General features: G+C 40.6%; 1 protein-coding gene across 1 annotated transcript in view; it reads left to right on the plus strand.

Annotated features, from left to right (window-relative positions):
• The window catches only part of lrch3 (leucine-rich repeats and calponin homology (CH) domain containing 3), a 205428-nt gene that overhangs the window by 109177 nt on the left and 76455 nt on the right, over positions 1 to 19796 (plus strand). The window contains exons 4-6 of the mRNA XM_060834713.1: positions 9650 to 9755; positions 14320 to 14456; positions 15775 to 15887. Of these exons, the coding sequence (XP_060690696.1) occupies positions 9650 to 9755; positions 14320 to 14456; positions 15775 to 15887 (356 nt within the window). The remainder of the gene's footprint in view (positions 1 to 9649; positions 9756 to 14319; positions 14457 to 15774; positions 15888 to 19796) is intronic.

A 19796-nucleotide genomic window follows, 5' to 3' on the forward strand; every position in this document is an offset into this window, starting at 1 on the left:
GCCCAAAAGAACCATGAACATTTCCTGAGCCCAATATATCATCCACTAACCACTTCAGTCTGTATGCTCTATCTCTGACAATTTTGCAACTTTTTAAAAAAATTTCACGAGGTCTCACTTTACTCACAGGTCTGTTATGTGCTTCTGTATCAGATGCCTTCCGAAAGTTAACATGTACCAAGTAAACTGTCTCTCTTACATTGTCCAAAAAATTAGAGTTCATTAAACATGGTTTTCCTTTAAGAAATCCATGCTGGCTGTTCTTAGTTTATTCACATTCATCCATGTGATTATTGTGCCAAAAGTTTCCCCATTATCAAAGCTTTAAGAATTTTAAAGTTTTAATCTACCATCTTCATTTGAACAAGGGTATAATGTTTGCAGTTCTCTGGGCTAGTGGCACTACTTCTGAGTCTTAAGAGAGACTGAAGAGTGCCCACAACCCCTGCAATTTTTGTTCTTACTTCCTTGAGTACTCTTAAAAACATTTCATCTGGTTCCAGTGTCTTGTCAAGTTTATGCACTGGAGTTTATCCAATAATCCTCCTTATCTGTTTTAAACCCTTCTAGCTACTGAATTTTATCCTCATTCATTATGGCTTAGTAACAGCTCCTTCCCTGGTAAAAGACTGATGTAAAATATTTTTTTCATATCTGAACCATGTGCTCCGCTTTCAGGTATAATTCCCCTTTTGACCCCCTTATAGACCTTTATCTGTTTCTTTTACCAGTCTTTTGCTATTTATATGCCCATGAAGAAACTTTATGATTCCCTTTCATGGTATCTGCAAGTCTTTTTTCATGCTTTTTGTTTCTCTTAGTTGCTCTTCTTCCACCCTCTTGAGCCTTGTATATTCAGCTTGATTCTCAATTGTTATTTTCTACCTGGCATCTGTTATAAGCACACTTTTTTCTTTACTATAGTTTCCATCTCATTTCTCATCTGGGGAGTTCAGTATTTGTTTGCCTTGGCTTTTCCTAGGGAAACATGTCTTGACTGTGTCTAAACTGGTAAACATTTCAGAAATAGGTTAGAGCACTGTATCTTATAAGAATGTAGAGTTTGAAGAAATTAGTGTCAGTAGTCTTCATACGGCATTCCCCCATTTATCATTATTTTGTTTGACTGTATTTTCCTAGGGTCTGTTTCCTCATTATACCTGTTTACGTTATTGTTGGTTTAATGTTATGCATCATCCCATGTCACAGATAGCTGTATTTCAGCCGAGAAATATACTAGGGAAATAACTGGGACTAAAAGCTGCCTAAATGATCCAGATATTATTTGTCTCTGTCATAGAGCCTTAAAAGTAGTGATTATGAGGTAGGACCTCATGGATCCTACTGTTAGCTATAGAAGGGGAAAAAAGAAAAACTGGAAACCATTAACCCAACATCAGTACCTGGGAAATTGCTAGAACCTCTTATTAGTGATACATTAGCAGGTACTTTGCCTATTTTTGTTGTGATTTTCTGAGTCAACATTTGTTTATGAAGTCCTATGCCTGAAATGGAGGAGTGTACTGTTCTTTCAATATGAATGTAAATGTTTTATCCACTCGTAAAAATGGTTGAACGTATGCTGATTTTTTTATTGTAGGATTAAAATATCCATCAACCAGAATTCTAATAAACATAGAATTGTTAATTTATTATAAAGCAAAATATTTTCAACAAAGCTGTACAACTAGTTATTTCACAATTTCTAATATGAAAGCTTAATGTTTACCTCTCAAAACACACTCAGAAACCAGATAAAGGAACAAAGCAGATTTCTTATGTTTGCCAAAGAATGGTTTTTGAAGGCAAAAAAAACCTGCAATGTAAAGATGATTGTAAATCTGGCATACACGAGAGGTCACTAGACGTGCAGTTTTGTCTGGCAGATGCAGCTGCTCAGGAAACACCATAAGAAATCTTCCAGCTGTACCTGAATTTCACAAAGGTGCTTCAGAAGGGCAGAGAAGGGAAAACTTTTAATCTTGTGTTTCTATGTACCTGCTGTCCTTGTTCTTATAGATGGTGGTGATTGTAGTTTGGAAGGTGCTTACTAATGAGTCTTGGTGAATTTCTGCAGTGTATTTGTAGATGGTGTACTTTGCTACTCCTGGTGGTGGAGAGAATGAATGTTTGTGTGTAATGTCAATCAAGCAGGTTGATTTGCCCTCTAGCGTCAGGCTTCTCAAGTGTTATTGTGGAGCTACACTTTCCCAGGCAAGTGGGCAGTCCTGATGAAAGATTCTGACCCGAAATATCGACTCCCCTCCCTCTCTGATGCTGCTTGACCTGCTGTACTTTTTCCAGCTCCACACTGCTCTCCAGCATCTGCAGTTCTCACTATCTCCAAGTGGGAAGCATTTGATCACAATGCTAATTTGTGCCTTGTCAGTCATAGAGTCACAGAGATGTACAGCATGGAAACAGACCCTTCGGTCCAACCCGTCCATGCCAACCAGATATCCCAACTCAATCTAATCCCAGCTGCCAGCACCCAGCCCATATCCCTCCAAACCTTTCCTATTCATATACCCATCTTACAATTGTACCAGCTTCCACCACATCCTCTGGCAGCTCATTCCATGCACGTACCGCTCTCTGCGTGAAAATGTTGCCCTTTAGGTCTCTTTTATATCTTTCCCCTCTCATCCTAAACCTATGTCCTCTAGTTCTGGACTCTCCAACCCCAGGGAAAAGACTTTGCCTATTTGTCCTATCCATGCCCCTCATAATTTTGTAAACCTCTATAAGGTCACCCCTCAGCCTCCAACGCTCCAGGGAAAACAGTCCCAGCCTGTTCAGCCTCTCCATGTAGCTCAGATCCTCCAACCCTGGCAACATCCTTGTAAATCTTTTCTGAACCCTTTCAAGTTTCACAACATCTTTCTGACAGGAAGGAGACCAGAATTGCACGCAATATTCCAACAGTGGCCTAACCAATGTCCTGTACAGCCGCAACATGACCTCCCAACTCCTGTACTCAGTACTCTGACCAATAAAGGAAAGCATACCAAACGCCGCCTTCACTATCCTATCTACCTGCGACTCTACTTTCAAGGAGCTATGAACCTGCACTCCAAGGTCTTTTTGTTCAGCAACACTCCCTAGGACCTTACTATTAAGTGTATAAGTCCTGCTCAGATTTGCTTTCCCAAAATGCAGCACCTCGCATTTATCTGAATTAAACTCCACTTGCCACTTCTCAACCCATTGGCCCATCTGGTCCAGATCCTGTTGTAATCTGAGGTAACCCTCTTCGCTGTCCACTACACCTCCAATTTTAGTGTCATCTGCAAACTTACTAACTGTACCTCTTATGCTCACATCCAAATCATTTATGTAAATGACAAAAAGTAGAGGGCCCAGCACCGATCCTTGTGACACTCCACTGGTCACAGGCCTCCAGTCTGAAAAGCAACCCTCCACCACCACCCTCTGTCTTCTACCTTTGAGCCAGTTCTGTATCCAAATGTCTAGTTCTCCCTGTATTCCATGAGATCTAACCTCATTAATCAGTCTCCCATGGGGAACCTTTTCGAATGCCTTACTGAAGTCCATATAGAATACATCTACTGCTCTGCCCTCATCAATCTTCTTTGTTACTTCATCAAAAAATGCAATCAAGTTTGTGAGACATGGTTTCCCACATACAAAGCCATGTTGACTATCCCGAATTAGGCCTTGCCTTTACAAATACGTGTACATCCTCAGAATTCCCTCCAACAACTTGCCCACCACTGAGGTCAGGCTCACTGGTCTATAGTTCCCTGGCTTGTCCTTACCACCTCCTTAAACAGTGGCACCACATTTGCCAACCTCCAGTCTTCCGGCACCTCACCTGTGACTATCGATGATACAAATATCTCAGCAAGAGGGCCAGCAATCACTTCTGTAGCTTTCCACAGAGTTTTCGGGTACACCTGATCAGATCCTTGGGATTTATCCACCTTTAACCGTTTCAAAACATCCAGCACTTCCTCCTGTGTAATCTGGACATTTTGCAAGATGTCACCATCCATTTCCCTACAGTCTATATCTTCCATATCCATTTCCACAGTAAATACTGATGCAAAATATTCATATAGTATCTCCTCCATTTTCTGTGGCTCCACACAAAGGCCGCTTTGCTGATCTTTGAAGGATTCTGGATTAATGGTGCTGGAAGAGCATAGCAGTTCAGGCAGCATCCAAGGTGCAGCAAAATCGATGTTTTGGGCAAAAGCCGTTCATCAGGAATAAAGGCAGTGAGCCTGAAGCGTGGAGAAGTAAGCTAGAGGAGGGTGGAGGTGTGGAGAAAGTAGCATAGAGTACAATAGGTGTGTGGGGGAGGGGATGAAGGTGATAGGTCAGAGAGGAGAGGTTGGAGTGCATCGGTGGAAAAGGAGGTAGGCAGGTAGGACAAGTCCGACAAGTCATGGGGACAGGGCCTGGCTGAAAGTTTGGAACTAGGGTGAGGTGGGGGAAGGGGAAATGAGGAAACTGTTGAAGTCCACATTGATGCCCTGGGGTTGAAGCGTTCCGAGGTGGAAGATAAGGCGTTCTTCCTTCAGGCATCTGGTGGTGAGGGAGCGGTGGTGAAGCAGGCCCAGGACCTCCATGTCCTCCATGTGGGAGGGGGAGTTGAAATGTTGAACCACGGGGCGGTGTGGTTGATTGGTGCGGGTGTCCCGGAGATGTTCCCTAAAGCGCTCTGCTCGGATGCGCCCAGTCTCCCCAACGTAGAGGAGACCGCATCGGGAGCAACGGATGCAATAAATGACATTAGTGGATGTACAGGTAAAACTTTGGATGTGGAAGGCTCCTTTAGGGCCTCGGATAGAGGTGAGAGAGCAGGTGTGGGCACAGATTTTACAGTTCCTGCGGTGGCAGGGGAAAGTGCCAGGATGGGAGGGTGGGTTGTAGGGGGGCATGGACCAGACCAGGTAGTCACGGAGGGAACGGTCTTTGCAGAAGGCGGAAAGGGGTGGGGAAGGAAATATATCCCTGGTGGTGGGGTCTTTTTGGAGGTGGCGGAAATGTCGGCGGATGATTTGGTTTATGCGAAAGTTTATAGGGTGGAAGGTGAGCACCAGAGCCGTTCTATCCTTGTTACGGTTGGAGGGGTGGGGGTCTGAGGGCAGAGTTGCGGGATGTGGACGAGATGCGTTGGAGGGCATCTTTAACCACGTGGGAAGGGAAATTGCGGTCTCTGAAGGAGGCCATCTGTTGTGTTCTGTGGTGGAACTGGTCCTCCTGGGAGCAGATATGGTGGAGGCGGAGGAATTGGGAATACGGATGGCATTTTTGCAAGAGGTAGGGTGGGAAGAGGTGTAATCCAGGTAGCTGTGGGAGTCGGTTTTAAAAAAAAAATGTCAGTGCCAAGTCAGTCGTCATTAATGGAGATGGAGAGGTCCAGGAAGGGGAGGGATTTGGTAGAGATGATCCAGGTAAATTTAAGGTCAGGATGGAATGTGTTGGTGAAGTTGATGAATTGCTCAACCTCCTCGCGGGAGCACGAGGTGGCGCCAATGCAGTCATCAATGTAGCGGCGGAAGAGGTGGGGAGTGGTGCCGGTGTAATGACGGAAGATCAACTGTTCTACGTAGCCAACAAAGAGACAGGCATAGCTGGGGCCCATACTTGTGCCCATGGCTACCCCCTATTCTCTCCCTAGTTACCCTTTTGTCCTTAATATATTTGTAAAACCCCTATGGATTCTCCTTAATTCTATTTGCCAAAGCTATCTCATGTCCCTGTTTTGCCCTCCTGATTTCCCTCTTCAGTATACTCCTACTTTCTTTATACTCTTCTAAGGATTCACTCTATCTATTCTGTCTGTACCTGACATTCGCTTCCTTCTTTTTCTTAACCAAACCCTCAATTTCTTTTGTCATCCAGCATTCCCTATAGCTACCAGCCTTTCCTTTCACCCTGACAGGAACATACTTTCTCTGGATTCTTGTTATCTCATTTCTGAAGGCTTCCCATTTTCCAGCCATCCCTTTACCTGCGAACATCTGCCTCCAATCAGCTTTCGAAAGTTCTTGCCTAATACCGTCAAAATTAGCCTTTCTCCAATTTAGAACTTCAACTTTTAGATCTGGACTATCCTTTTCCATCACCATTTTAAAACGAATAGAATTATGGTCACTGGCCCCAAAGTGCTCCCCCAGTGTCACCTCAGTCACCTGCCCTGCCTTATTTCCCATGAGTAGGTCAAATTTTGCACCTTCTCTAGTAGGTACATCCACATACTGAATCAGAAAATTTTCTTGTACACACTTAAGAAATTCCTCTCCATCTAAACCTTTAACACTATGGCAGTCCCAGTCGATGTTTGGAAAGTTAAAATCCCCTACCATAACTACCCTATTATTCTTAGAGATAGCTGAGATCTCCTTACAAGTTTGTTTCTCAATTTCCCTCTGACTATTGCGGGGTCTATAATACAATCTTAATAAGGTGATCATCCCTTTCTTATTTCTCAGTTCCACCCAAATAACTTCACTGGATGTATTTCCAGGAATATCCTCCCTGATAGTATTACAGCTGTAATACTATCCCTCATCAAAAATGCCACTTCCCCTCCTCTTTTTGCCTCCCTTTCTATCCTTCCTGTAGCATTTGTATCCTGGAATATTCAGCTGCCAGTCCTGCCCATCCCTGAGCCATGTTTCCATCATTGCTATGATATCCCAGTCCCATATTCCTAACCATGCCCTGAGTTCATCTGCCTTCCCTGTTAGGCCCCTTGCATTGAAATAAATGCAGTTTAATTTATTAGTCCTACCTTGGCCAGAGTGCAGAATTCCTGGCCTCTGATCTGCTCTTGGAACCACAGTCTTTATATGGTTTCTGGTCAATGATAAGACCCAAGAATGTTGATAGTGGAAATTTATTGATATTAATGCCATTAAACATCAATAGGTGCTGTCTGAATTATCTTTTACTAGAGATGATCATTGTTTCTGTGGCATGAATATTACTTGCTTTTTATCAACCCTGAACTGGATATTGTCCAGATATTTCTGCATATAGACATGGACTGCTTCAGAATCTGAAGAATTGTGAATGATGCTGAACATTGTGTAATCATCAGTGTACGTCCCCACTTTTGGCCTTATGGTGGAGGGAAGGTATTTGATGATCCTGTGCAAATGTTTGAGCTGAAGACATTACTCTCTGAGGAACTCTTGCAGTGATGTCCTATAGCTGAGATGACTGAACATTCAATAGCCATGCCATCTTCTTTTCTTCTAGGTATGACTTCAACGAGGAGAGAATTTCTTCCTAGATTTCTAATGATCCTAGTTTTGCTAGATATATAATATCACTCAAATATGTTGATGTCAAGAACTGTTATTCTCCCCTCACTTCTGGAGTTTCGCCCTTTTATCCTTGTTTGAACCAGGTCACAGTGATCTCAGGAGCTAGCCACCCCTATGTAACCCAGACTGACTATCGCTGGTTAGCATGGCTGCCTCACAGCGCCAGGGACCCGATTCTACCTTCGGGTGACTTTGTGGAGTTGCGCATTCTCCACATCTGCCTAGGTTTCATCCGGGTGCTTCAGTTTCCTCCTGTAGTCCACAGATGTGCAGTTTAGATGACTGGTCATGCTAAATTACCCCATAGTGTCCAGGGATGTGTAGCATAGGTTGGTTAACAATGATAAATGCAACATTATCGGGATGTATTACATTGTATTTCAAAGCTTGTTTTTTTTGAGCCAGGCACTAATTAAAAAGATAAACCAAAAAGGCAAGTTGAGAAAGGAAACTGATCCTCCCAGTTGCTAAGGAAACTAAAACTGAAATGGAAACCAAACAAAGTTGAAGTCATGTAAGAAGGATCCAGAACCATCAGAGCTCAGATAATGATCCTGATGGTGTAGTAGAGGAAGGCTGAAGCAGAGAATCCCTCAACCCAGAAGTCGAGCAAGTATATAGTTGCAGTTGTTCTGTTACTTCAGAGATACTCTTAGATGATCATTTAGACTGTGACCAACAAACTTGAGTAAACTCTGCAAACACATGTACCATTCTTGATGAAAAATGTGCCCCTGGAATTTGTAGTGGGTTTGCATTGATGTCACTTGTGGGTTAGGCTAAATCCTAGAAGAGGAGAAGCTCAAATTTTTCATGAAACATAGAGTTTTGAACGACTTTATGATCAACTTAGTGTGCTGTCAAGCCTGTTCTTAAGACCTGTCTTCATTGTATCGACATTTAAATTGGCATTTATAGTTTATAAACAACTACAAATTGCCTGTTAAAAATTCATGTTTAGCTGCAATAGGTTTTGTTTTAAGAGTACAGTGAATTTAGTGTTTGCTTTGGTTGACTTCTGTATAGTAAAAATTATGGTGTTTGTTCTGTAAAACCTAATATCTGCATTCTTGCAGTAGAGAACAGGGATTTCAGATTTTTGGAGATGCTTCATTCTTCAGCAATGAATCTAAAAGTATTCCCATTTTTTAACCAGATAACTTCTATTCTCAGATTAACTTTCACAACGTGGGTTATCCTGAAGGTACTTCTCTCTCGCCAAATCTTGGAAAGTTGTCCAGCTCTGTTCAAACCCTTGGTTTGGTCACTTTGTCTCTCTTTGAAGAGATTTGGTCTCTAAAAAGCCAAGTGCAAGCTCTATCCTCATTTTGGATGGGGACAAACAGAAATTTGCTATCTCTCTGTCGCAGGCTCTTTGTCACTTTTCTGTAAGATTCTTGCCGACTGAACTTGTAAAGATCATTATCAATGATATTTCAAGGAAAGTTTTAACCGGAACCTGCACTGACTTAACTATGTACTCTTTCCTTCTCACAGCCCCATGTCCATGACAGTGTGAATCACCTGAACTTTGGATCCAGGCATAAATAATAATCAGCTGTCCTTTAAACTGCTAGCTTAGGGTGCTCTGATAGTGTTGTGGTAGTGTCCCTACCCCTGACCCGAGAGGCCTGTGTTCAAGTCTCACTTGCTCCATCTTTGAATAAGTTGATTAGAAAAATAGGCTAATAAAAAAAAATTAGACTCACGGCTTGAAGGGCTCTTGGTGCACAGTGGTAGTCTCCCAACCTCTGAGCCAGGAGCCCACCTGCTCCAGAGGCATAAAATATCTCTGAACATATTGATTAAAAATATCAAGACTCCTGCTTGGGCTGTTGTGAGACACTGGAAGTGCCCCTATCTCTGAGCAATGAGTCCTGGCTTCAGATGTGTGTAAGAACTTCTCTGACAGGTTGATCAGAAAGCATGTAGACCCCCAACCTTGTCTTATCTTGAAACTAAATAGACAGTTTAAAGTTTAACTTTTTACAGAACTTTACCTTCCTCAAGTTTCCCTGGGATATGGAGACTAACTGTGTATTCACTGGCAACACAGCTGCCAAGGTCATCACTAGCAGGTGTGAATTTCTTATACTTCATTCTTAATAGACGTATTCTGAGACAGCCCCTTCCATTCCTTCATTTTAGCTAAGTTAAAGGCATACTCCCAAACTTTAACAATGCTGTATCCCTTTATAGCAAAAGTGAGCTGGAATAAGGAATAAATATGTTCTTTATGAACCTTTGGCCCCGTGTTGTGGTGGTGTTGTGAGAATATAGTTGATCTTGAATCTGGAAGACTAAATCATTTCAGCTGTTCTCTTTGTTATTTTAAATTTTGATAGGATGTCAGCTGTAATGAGATACAGACATTACCATCGCAGATTGGAAACCTGGAGATTTTAAGGGACCTGAATTTAAGGAGAAATCACTTGGTAACGCTACCAGAAGGTTCGTGTTTTTGCACATTTTAGTAAGATATGCACCTTTCTTTGTTTTTCTTTTAGTGGGAAACACAAAGCATTTTAATGCTTGGTTGCCAAATTAACTTAAAACATTGCAATTTTTAAAAAAGAATTGTCAAGTGCTTCCCTAATGGCTGAATTGACAGATGTGTTTATGTGATATCATCCTGAGGTTAGTAGATTAAAATTACCCATAATCCAATTCTTGGTCTATTCTGAAGGCAATGAACTTGGCATGAGAGCAACTGTAACTGGCCATGGTGCAGGGTGAGGGTGTGGGTTGTCACTAAGACCACTCAGTTCTCATTCTCAGCTTGTCCAGCTTCAATCGATTCACGAATGGCCAAAATAGCTAAATCTGAGAGGTGAAGTGGGACGTGTGAAGGTGTGATGCTCAGACTTTTGCATGATCCTTCCACTATTTGTGTTGGACCTTCATTTGAACTTATTGGAGACACTTGAAATGAGTGGCTTTGTGGGGGATGCTTCTTCTCCAAATTGAGCAGTCTTGGTGAGCTTTGAGATTTGTAGTTCCGGTTGAGATTCTGGAAGTAGGTTTATTCGCTGAGCTAGAAGGTTCATTTTTGCATGTTTTGTCACCATACTAGGTAACATCTTCAGTGAGCAGTCTTGAGCGAGAGATTCTCATACATTAATGGGGACTTTGAATTTTTTCCGGGGAGGCGTTGAAGCCGTCTTCGGTGTTTTCCCATCTGCTGATAACCATTTGCCATGAAAAAGCTTGTAGAGAGCTTGCTCTGTAACTCTAGCGTTCAGTATGCAGCCAAAACTGACTGACTGGTAACCAGAGTTTTGATACAGGCAATGTTGTCCTGAGTGGGGACATTGATATTTTAGTACCTATCCTGTTGATGGATTTTTATGATTTTGCAGAGAAGTCACTGATGATATTTCTCCAGCGATTTATAGTGTTTACTGTACATTGTCCTTATCTCTGACGCCGAAGAGTGAATAACGCTGTTCCCCTGTAGACCATGAAATTGGTATCGGGTTTGAGCTCTTTGTCATCAAACACACTGTCCCTCAGATGGATGAAAACTGTGCTAGTACACTGGTGGAAATGTTGAATTTTATTGGTGATTGTTGCCCCAATACCTCCAATGTATAGGAATTGACCTGCATTATCCAGCAGCTCTCAGTGGAGCTGGATGATTGGGAGCAGTATGTGGCAGGAACATACTGGTAGAGGACCTTTATCATTCAAGTGTTCAACTGCAGTTCCATTCCCTCATGTTTCCTTGAATGCATTGACAACAGCTTGGAGCTCAGCCACTGAATGTATGCGATGCATTATTGAAGCTGCACACAACAATAACAAAGTTAGAGAGATGAATGCATGGATGAAAGACTGTATAGGAGAATGAGTATTTGTTTATGGGCACTGACACCAATTTTATGGAAAGCAGAACCTGAACCATAATGGGACTGGGGATCTTGCAAACCACATCGCTGGAGAAGTTGGCTTTAAACTAAATAGTGGGGCCAAGGACCCAAATTTGGGAAGTGATGGTGAATCAAAGAGTGCAGAAAAGAGCAATAGAGGAAGTAATTAATGTTGGAGATGATAGTGACAGGAAAGGATAGCAAATGATCTAAGAACAAATCTGCAGATAAGATTGGAGGTTACAAGATTCATCAAAATACAAAACTTAAGGCACTGTATTTGAATGCACATTACATTTGAAGCAAAGAAGATGAAAGAGTTCAAATTAGGATAAGTAAGTATGGTCTAGCAACCATTATTGAGATATTAAATGTTTTGAAATGAAAATATTTTTTTCACTTCGCCCAAAACCCTTTTGGACAGTGGCAATCTTATCTTTACCCCAGTTGGGAAGACAAGCTTGTCCTGTCTCATTATCTTCAACATAAATGTACGTGAACCAGGAAAAACATTTTTATATAGTATATCATTAAGATTTGGAATCCACTGTGTGAGAGTCGTTGGAATAGATATAATTGGGCTTTGTAAAGGGTATTTGATCAGCATATGGAAATAATTGAAAAAAAAACAAGGCCAAAGAAGAAGCTTAGGGATTATTTGAGTTACTGCTGCAGTGAGCCAATCAGTGTGTATAACATGGTTTGGAAGACTATTTTCTGTGCTGTAGCCATTTTATGAACTGTGGAAGAATAGTTGATAATGGAGAGAGGAATTGTCTTTGAATAAATCATATTGTTGTCAACCCTTGTGAATCATAGGTTTTGGGAGAATGGATGCAGTGGGTAAAATTCCTTAGAATAGCATTACTTGACAATATCAGTATAAGATACAGAATAACCTCGATTATCCGAATGAGACGAGCAGGGAGTATTTTGTTCAGATAACTGAGAGTTTGGATAATGAATTGTTTGGATAATGGATAGCATTTTTACAGAACCGTGAGATTTTGTTCAGATAATCCAAAATTCGGATAATTGAGGTTGTTTTGTAGTAAGAAATCCAATAATGAAGTCAGAAGAAACCTCTTTCCCTAACAGTTGGTAAGAAAGTGGAATTGGCTACCACAGGGTACTTTTTTTTATCCTTATATTCTTTCATATGATGTGTATGTTGCTGTATGGTCAATGTTTGTTTTCCTAATTGCTTTGAACTGGGCTTGCTAGGCTACTTGAGAGGGCAGTTAAAAGTAATTTCTTTTGATTATTACACATTACTTTAGACCTGGCATCTCACACAGGACAGATGAGGTAAGGTTGTCGGATTTAATTCCATTAAGGACATTGATTATTGCACCAGATTTTTTTTACAACAGTCGATATTGGTTGATATGGTCATTATCACTAAGAACAAATTTCTTTTTCAGATTTTACTAACTGAATTCAAATTTTGCCTTGGTGAAAGTGAATAATGTAGATTTATTAAAGGGTTGTGAATGTAGATCAAGATATGAAAAGATAGAAAGAGACTGTGTGAAGCACAAACATTAGGCTGGACACTAAAGTCAAAAGTGCATCTATGGCCATCTCAAATAAAAATCAAAGCTGTGGGGAAACTCAGTAGTTTCTGTGGCAAAATAAACTTTTTGTGTTTCGAATCCAATATGATTCAACTTTGACATTGCCTCTGCTTTATACCGGCATGAACTGGTGGGAAGGAATGGCAACCTATATGACATTCTTCTCATGAACTGCTATGTATCCTACATAATAGTTAGTATGCCTAAGTACAACAAGAAGGCAAATGACTTAATTATTATATCTCCAACTTGCAAGAAGTTCAAAATTTTGGTATTTAACAAGTTAAAATCACTGAGATAACTAGCTGTAAAATAATTTATTTATAATAACATACAAGCTATGTACATGAAACTTAGAAAATTTTTAACATAAATTGATTTTGAATTGTGGTGCCAAATGTGGAAAACAAAAGATGATGAGCAAACTTGGAAGCAGCAGAAAGCCTACTTTTAAGCCTGGAAGGTAACAATAAAGTGTGTGACAAAGATGGCTGATGGGAGAATGAGATCTCGAGCTTTGGAGCTTGTAATGGCTTCTAGAAGTTGCAGTTTGATAATTTGATTGTATTTGTATTGTCCTTACAATACATAGAGTTGTTTGTCGTCCATTAGATACAGAGTTTATATTGCACATTAACTCATGGATATTGTGTAGCTGAGAATCACGGTTTGCTGCATAGCACTAAGGAGGGTGATCTCTGTGTCAGTAATGTTTGTGAAAAAATGTGTTGGACCATGTCATGGAGTGGGATGAGAAAGTAATTGCTATGATAACTGGAAAATAAAAAGTCTGAATTGCTGAATCTTTTGTGTGTTAAATTTATAATTTGTAGGCAAATGGAGAAATGCTTTTGGTCGCTGTAACAAAGACCTTTTTTGAATTTATGCTAAGTTTTGTATATTATAGTAGATAACTAGGAAAATTGGAAAATAATGAACTACGAATAGAAAATGTAGATGTAAAATCTGGCTAAGAAGATGATATGTTGCTCTACTTCATATCAAAGATAGCACGCTTGTCAGGTTCAGTATACACAACAGACCATTGTCATTTCTTGAGCCTTTTTGTAGGCAGATGCCTTAAATCATATCATGCTGGTTCAATTGGAATGACCATTAGTTAGAGAAAATGTGTTTCAGAGTTTGTGAAATCAATTTGCAATTTGAGCTAAAAAAATTTGAATTTTCCGGTTATTGAAGTTAAGCAAAGTTAAAAAGACACCAGGAATGTTAATAGTAATTTTAGTTTAGTTAATTTATTTTAAATGAGCTGAATTAATTTATTCTTAAGAGTGAACAGTATACCTGGGACAATTTTAGCCCTAAAGCATCCTTTGAAGTCAGTAGGAGATATGTTTGTCAAATATGGGTTTTAAGATGTTTACTTTTAAACATCTTAGAAAGCTTTGTTTTTCGAAGATGAATTTGACACTGCATTCTACCATTATTAACTGCAATAAGATTTTCAAATGTTGTAGTCACATTGTAATGTTGTCCTGCAGCAGACTCCATTCACACAGCATCATATCTATTGTATAAATCAATGATTTCGGTTTACTGCTTTGTTAGAGCTTGCAGATTTACCACTCGTGCGATTAGACATCTCCTGTAATAAAGTGACAACAATTCCAGTCTGTTACCGAAACCTACGGCATCTCCAAACAATCATCCTTGACAATAATCCCTTGCAATCTCCACCTGCACAGGTATGACCTCCATGAAAATGATTTGTTTTTATTGTTTATCTTATATTTCAGATTTAACATTTCACTAATTGACTTATAAATCATGAGCAATATTTCACTCAAAGTTGGTAAATTAATGAGAACAGCTTTTGTTGTTTTATGACACATTGGCAGTTTCAACATATTTGCTAGTATTTTATGGATTCAGATTGGTTTTCTTTAAATTCTTTTCCTTCAGTTCAGAGATGCTATTACACACCTCTGGACAATTAATTGTTAGATTTTTTTCTTGTTACTCTGATTTTATATCTGCAAGTGTCACCATGCACAACCGAATGGCTTTTTCCCACCAACAAGTTACCTGCAGTATTTATACCTGTTATCAACCACCACTAACTATTTGTGTTCTCCAGTTAATCAAATTATGTGCAATGAGGAGGGCAATGCAGATCTCTAAAGGGGAGGAAGAAAGCTAGATCAAAATGGAGTTTGACAAGAGATAAGGCATTCCACCCACTGCAGCATCCACCTTTTTCTAAAAGCATCACGACTATTTGTGAACACCACATTATCCCTGTCGAGCAATACCCGGGCAAGAACTTAGTTGCAGAAGCGGGGCAATTACGACACCTCCATTGCTTGCTGCCTGAACCTTGCTATTAAATTGGCCAGACCAATGAAAAGGTTCTCTGACTTGCCCACATACCTCCGTACCAGATGCCCAAAGATCAGGAGCATTAAAGTGCAACCAAAAGCACAATGAAAGATTGTTCAGATAACTAAAAAAAGGGCGTACCTGTTCACACTCAATATGGTCCACAGACAGCATTACAAAATTGTCGGGTTTCCTTCACTGATAATTATTAATCTGATTATAGTTAGCAATTTGAAAATCAGTTAACAGTGCCCGCTCACTGATTGATTGTTCTTGATTATGTTTGTTGTCTCTTTCCTGTCCTTTGAGTCTGTTTTATTAGACTTACAAAAATGTCTGCCTAACTCTTGGCCTTTGGTCAAGGAAACACAGCAAAATGATCATAATCTGTCTTTTTCTCATAATTTCTGATGAACTTGCTATGTATTACTTGCAGCCTTTTTCTTTTCTTCTTGGAGTTCCAACATGTGTAGTTTGTCTTCTTAGTTTTCTTTGCAGCTGCCTTGAGTTTTAAATGCTCTTTTCTGAACAGTTTTTAAGATTATTGTTAATGGTTTGTTTTTCATTCCTGTTGAGAGAAGCTACATTTACTTTGGATTTGTGTTGTTCTTAGCATCTCTACTAAAATTCAGTATTTAATCCAATGCACTGATTAAAGTTGTGACATTGATGTTTTGCTTTTAGATTTGTATAAAGGGGAAAATCCACATATTTAAATACCTGAATATTGAAGCGTGCAAAAGTGTTCCAGAGCTGCCGGAATATGATAGAACAAGACCAGTTGGATTCAGTTCATGGTTGGTAATGAAATTGACCAGTGTAAACTTTGTTAAATCTAGTATTGAGAAAAAAGTGTTTCAATTGCTTTGGTAATCACAGTTCATCGATCTTACATATCCAGTGTCTTAAATGACCACAGTGCAGGACATGCACCCAGCTGCAGAAGCTCGAGCTCTAGGACTTGAAGCTTGAACAGCAGTTGGAGACACCATGGCACATCTGCGAGGCTGAGAGTTACATGGATAGCACATTTAGAGACATGGTCACACCGCAGCTCAAGCGACTAGAAAAAAGAAGGGAATGGGTGACTAACAGGTAGTCCAGAAAGAACAGGCAGGTAGTGCACGAGTCGCCTGGAATCTCTCACATTAATTTGTATACCATTTTGGAAGCTGATGAGCATGCTTGTCATACTTGGAGAAATGCAGTCACAGCCAGGATTCTGGCACCACAAGCCATTGACTGTACGGGCGGGGAAGGGAGAAACAAAAAACAATGGTAATAAGGGGTTCTTTAGTCAGGGGAGAAGACAGGCATTTCTATGGCTGAAGATGTTACTCCAGGATTATGGAGATAAGGCAGGGAGCGGATACTGATTAGGAATGATCAGCCATGATCATATTGAATGGTGGTGCAGGCTCCTGCACCTATTGTCTATTGTCATTGTCAAGGATGTTGAGTTGTCTCTCTGGTGCCATGGTCAACGATGTCACTGAACAGCTGCATGTTGAAAGGGGAGGGTGATGAGTTCAAGGTTGTGATATGTTTTGTTCCCACTGATGTGGGCAAAGTGAGGAATGAGGTCTTGCATCATGAATTCAGGGAGCTAGGCAATGGAAACCTCACTGATTGAAATCTATGGTGCCATGACCTAGCGAGTTTAGAAATAGGAAAATAGAACAAATGAATGTGTGGCTAAAGAGTTGGTGCATGAGTGAAGGTTTTAGATTTCTGGAATACTGGGACTATTTTTGGGAAGATCGGACATATACAAACAGGACAACCTGTACCTGAACGACATTTGGATCAACATCCTTGCAGGCAGATTTGCTAGCATTGTTGGGAGGAATTTAATTGAATTTGGTTTGGGCCACAGAATATCGATTAAAACACTGATGCATCGTGCTACAGCAACGGCGCAAGTCACAGTGAGTGTCAAGAGAGTAAGGCAAGGCTGGATGGTCTTTAATGCTAGGAGTGTAATAGGTATGACTGATGAGTGAGCTGCAAATGTGTTGCTGGTCAAAGCACAGCAGGCCAGGCAGCATCTCAGGAATAGAGAATTCGACGTTTCGAGCATAAGCCCTTCATCAGGAATGAGAGAGAGTAGCCAAGCAGGCTAAGATAAAAGGTAGGGAGGAGGGACTTGGGGAGGGGCGATGGAGATGGGATAGGTGGAAGGAGGTCAAGGTGAGGGTGATAGGCCGGAGTGGGGTGGGGGCGGAGAGGTCAGGAAGAGGATTGCAGGTTAGGAGGGTGGTGCTGAGTTGAGGGAACCGACTGAGACAAGGTGGGGGGAGGGGAAATGAGGAAACTGGAGAAATCTGAATTCATACTGATGAGTGAACTGTGTGGATTGACACGTGAAAGTATGATATTGTTGCCATCACAGAAACTTGGTTGAGGGAAAGACTGGACTGGCAACTTAGCTTTCCAGACTAAAGGACCTTTAGGCAAGACAAAGGCGATGCAGCACTATTAATTAAGGAGTCACTTATTGTAATAAGGAGAGATAATATCTTGGAAGGGTACTCAAATGAAACTTTGTGGGTAGGGTGGCATGGTGGTGCAGTGGTTAGCACTGTTGCCTCACAGCGACAGGAACTCTGGTTCAATTCCAGCCTCGGTCGTCTATTTGTGAAGTTAGCACATTCTCCCCATATCTGCATTGGTTTCTTCTGGGTGCTCCGGTTTCTTCCCACAGGCCAAAGATATCACAGATTAGGTGAATTGGCCTTGGTAAATTGCCCAGAATGTTCAGGGATGTGTAGGTTGGGTGCATTAGTCATGAGAAATGTAGAGAAATAGGGTAGGGGAATGGGTCTGAGTGGGATACTCTTCGGAGGTCATTGTTGGGCCGAATGACACTGTGCAGATTCTACGATTCTATAAGTTAAGAATGTTAAGGGGATAGCTACTGTACTGGGAGTATAGTAGCTCAAAGGGTCAGCGGGAAATAAAGAGCAAATATATAGACAGTTCACAGAGGTGTGTCGCATAATCAGGTAATTATACTATCCTGACATAAATTGGGATAGTCATAATATTAAGGGCTTAGAGGGGGCTGATTTCTTGAAATGTATTGAGGGAGTTTTTTTTGCATCAATATGTAGAAAGCCCAACAAAAGACAGCACAGTGGTGTATTTGGTTCTTGGGAAGGAAACTGTATAAGTGTTTGATGTGTCAGTGGAGAAGCATTTTAGCGATAACAACCACAACATGAAACAGTTCAAATTTGTTCTGAGCAAGGAAAAAGATGGCCTGCAAAAGACGGCTTTGATTGGAGGAAGGCAAATAATATTAAAATAAAGCAGGATCTGGCCTCAGTAGACCGGGAACAGCTGTTTGCAGGTAAGAATAGAGTGGAGCAATGGGGGGTTTTCAGAAAGGAGTTGGGGAGATTACATTCTGACAGTACCCTTTACAGGGAAATGTAAGAACAGTAAATTCAGAGAACCTTCGATATCTAGGACAGTTCAGAACAATAACTGAAATGAGTGGGTTATCTTGTGAAAGATTGGACAGGCTAGACTTAGTTTTGGTGGAGTTTTGAAGATTTAAAGGTGTCATTATTGAAAAATACAATATCCTGAGCAGTCTCAACAAGGCAGTTGTGGAGAGATGTTTCCTGTAATGTAAGAATCTAAACTAAGGGGGTACTATTTAAAAATTAGGAGTCCTCCCTCAAACAGAGGTGAGCTCAATTTTTTTTCTTTCAAGAGTTGAAAGTATTTGAAGCTTTTGCTAAAAAAGCAACCGTAAACAGAATCTGGATAGATTCTTGGTATACCAGGGATGGAATGTTATCAAATGTGAGCAGGAATGTAGAATTTGAGATTACAATCAAATTAACCATTATCTTATCAAATGGCAGAGCAGGCCCAAGGGACTGAATGGTCTATCTCTGCTGCTTGTTCATTTGTCAGCTCAAGTTGATAAGTGGCTTGAAAGCAGAACTGGCTGGTGGTTAAAGGATGCATTTACAGTGATGCAGCGGTAGATATATAGAGGATATTTTAGAAATGAGTAAAAAAAATTCCAAGGGACATGTCTTGTGAGAGGCTGTAGTGGCGTGGGGGAGTGGTGCTTGGAAGCGGGTGAAAGAGAGACAGAAATAAAAACTGAAAGCAGGTGGAGTAGGGATCAGCTGTTGCAGTCTCAGAATTGGTGACCCTTAATTCCCAAGTCCCAGTCCCTACTTTGGGAAGCCTTGTCTTAGAGTCTTAAAATAAGTGACTCGTGAGATACTTGATGCATTGATATAAAATTTTCAAAATTTCCAAGATTTGGGGAAAGTCCGATTACAAATTAAAATAACTGGGTTATAAAACTGTAACCGTGACCGTAACACCAAATTCTAATTCTAGCTAGGCCTTTTGTGTTTTGAACATATAAATTCACAAACTAAGTGCAAAATAACACAAAATGTGACTTAAAATAGAATGCTGGGAGTTGATTGATGAAAGGAGTTTAGGATAAGGGAAAGAGTGCTCCATTGCTTTTGCTTTCTGTAACTTTTTCTGCCTCCAGGAATTGGTTTTGATGTCGGGGAAGAAGTTAGTAATATAATGAGTCTCTAGTAAATGACTAAGATTTATTCAGCTCACAAGGTTCTAAATAGTATAGTATATGGTGGTACGGTTAAGAAAATATTTTGTATAGCACCGTTGATGTTGGATTTGTCCTGATTTTGTGGGCAGCATAT

The sequence above is a fragment of the Hemiscyllium ocellatum genome, chromosome 13, assembly GCF_020745735.1.
Source record: "Hemiscyllium ocellatum isolate sHemOce1 chromosome 13, sHemOce1.pat.X.cur, whole genome shotgun sequence".
Lineage (NCBI taxonomy): Eukaryota > Metazoa > Chordata > Chondrichthyes > Orectolobiformes > Hemiscylliidae > Hemiscyllium > Hemiscyllium ocellatum.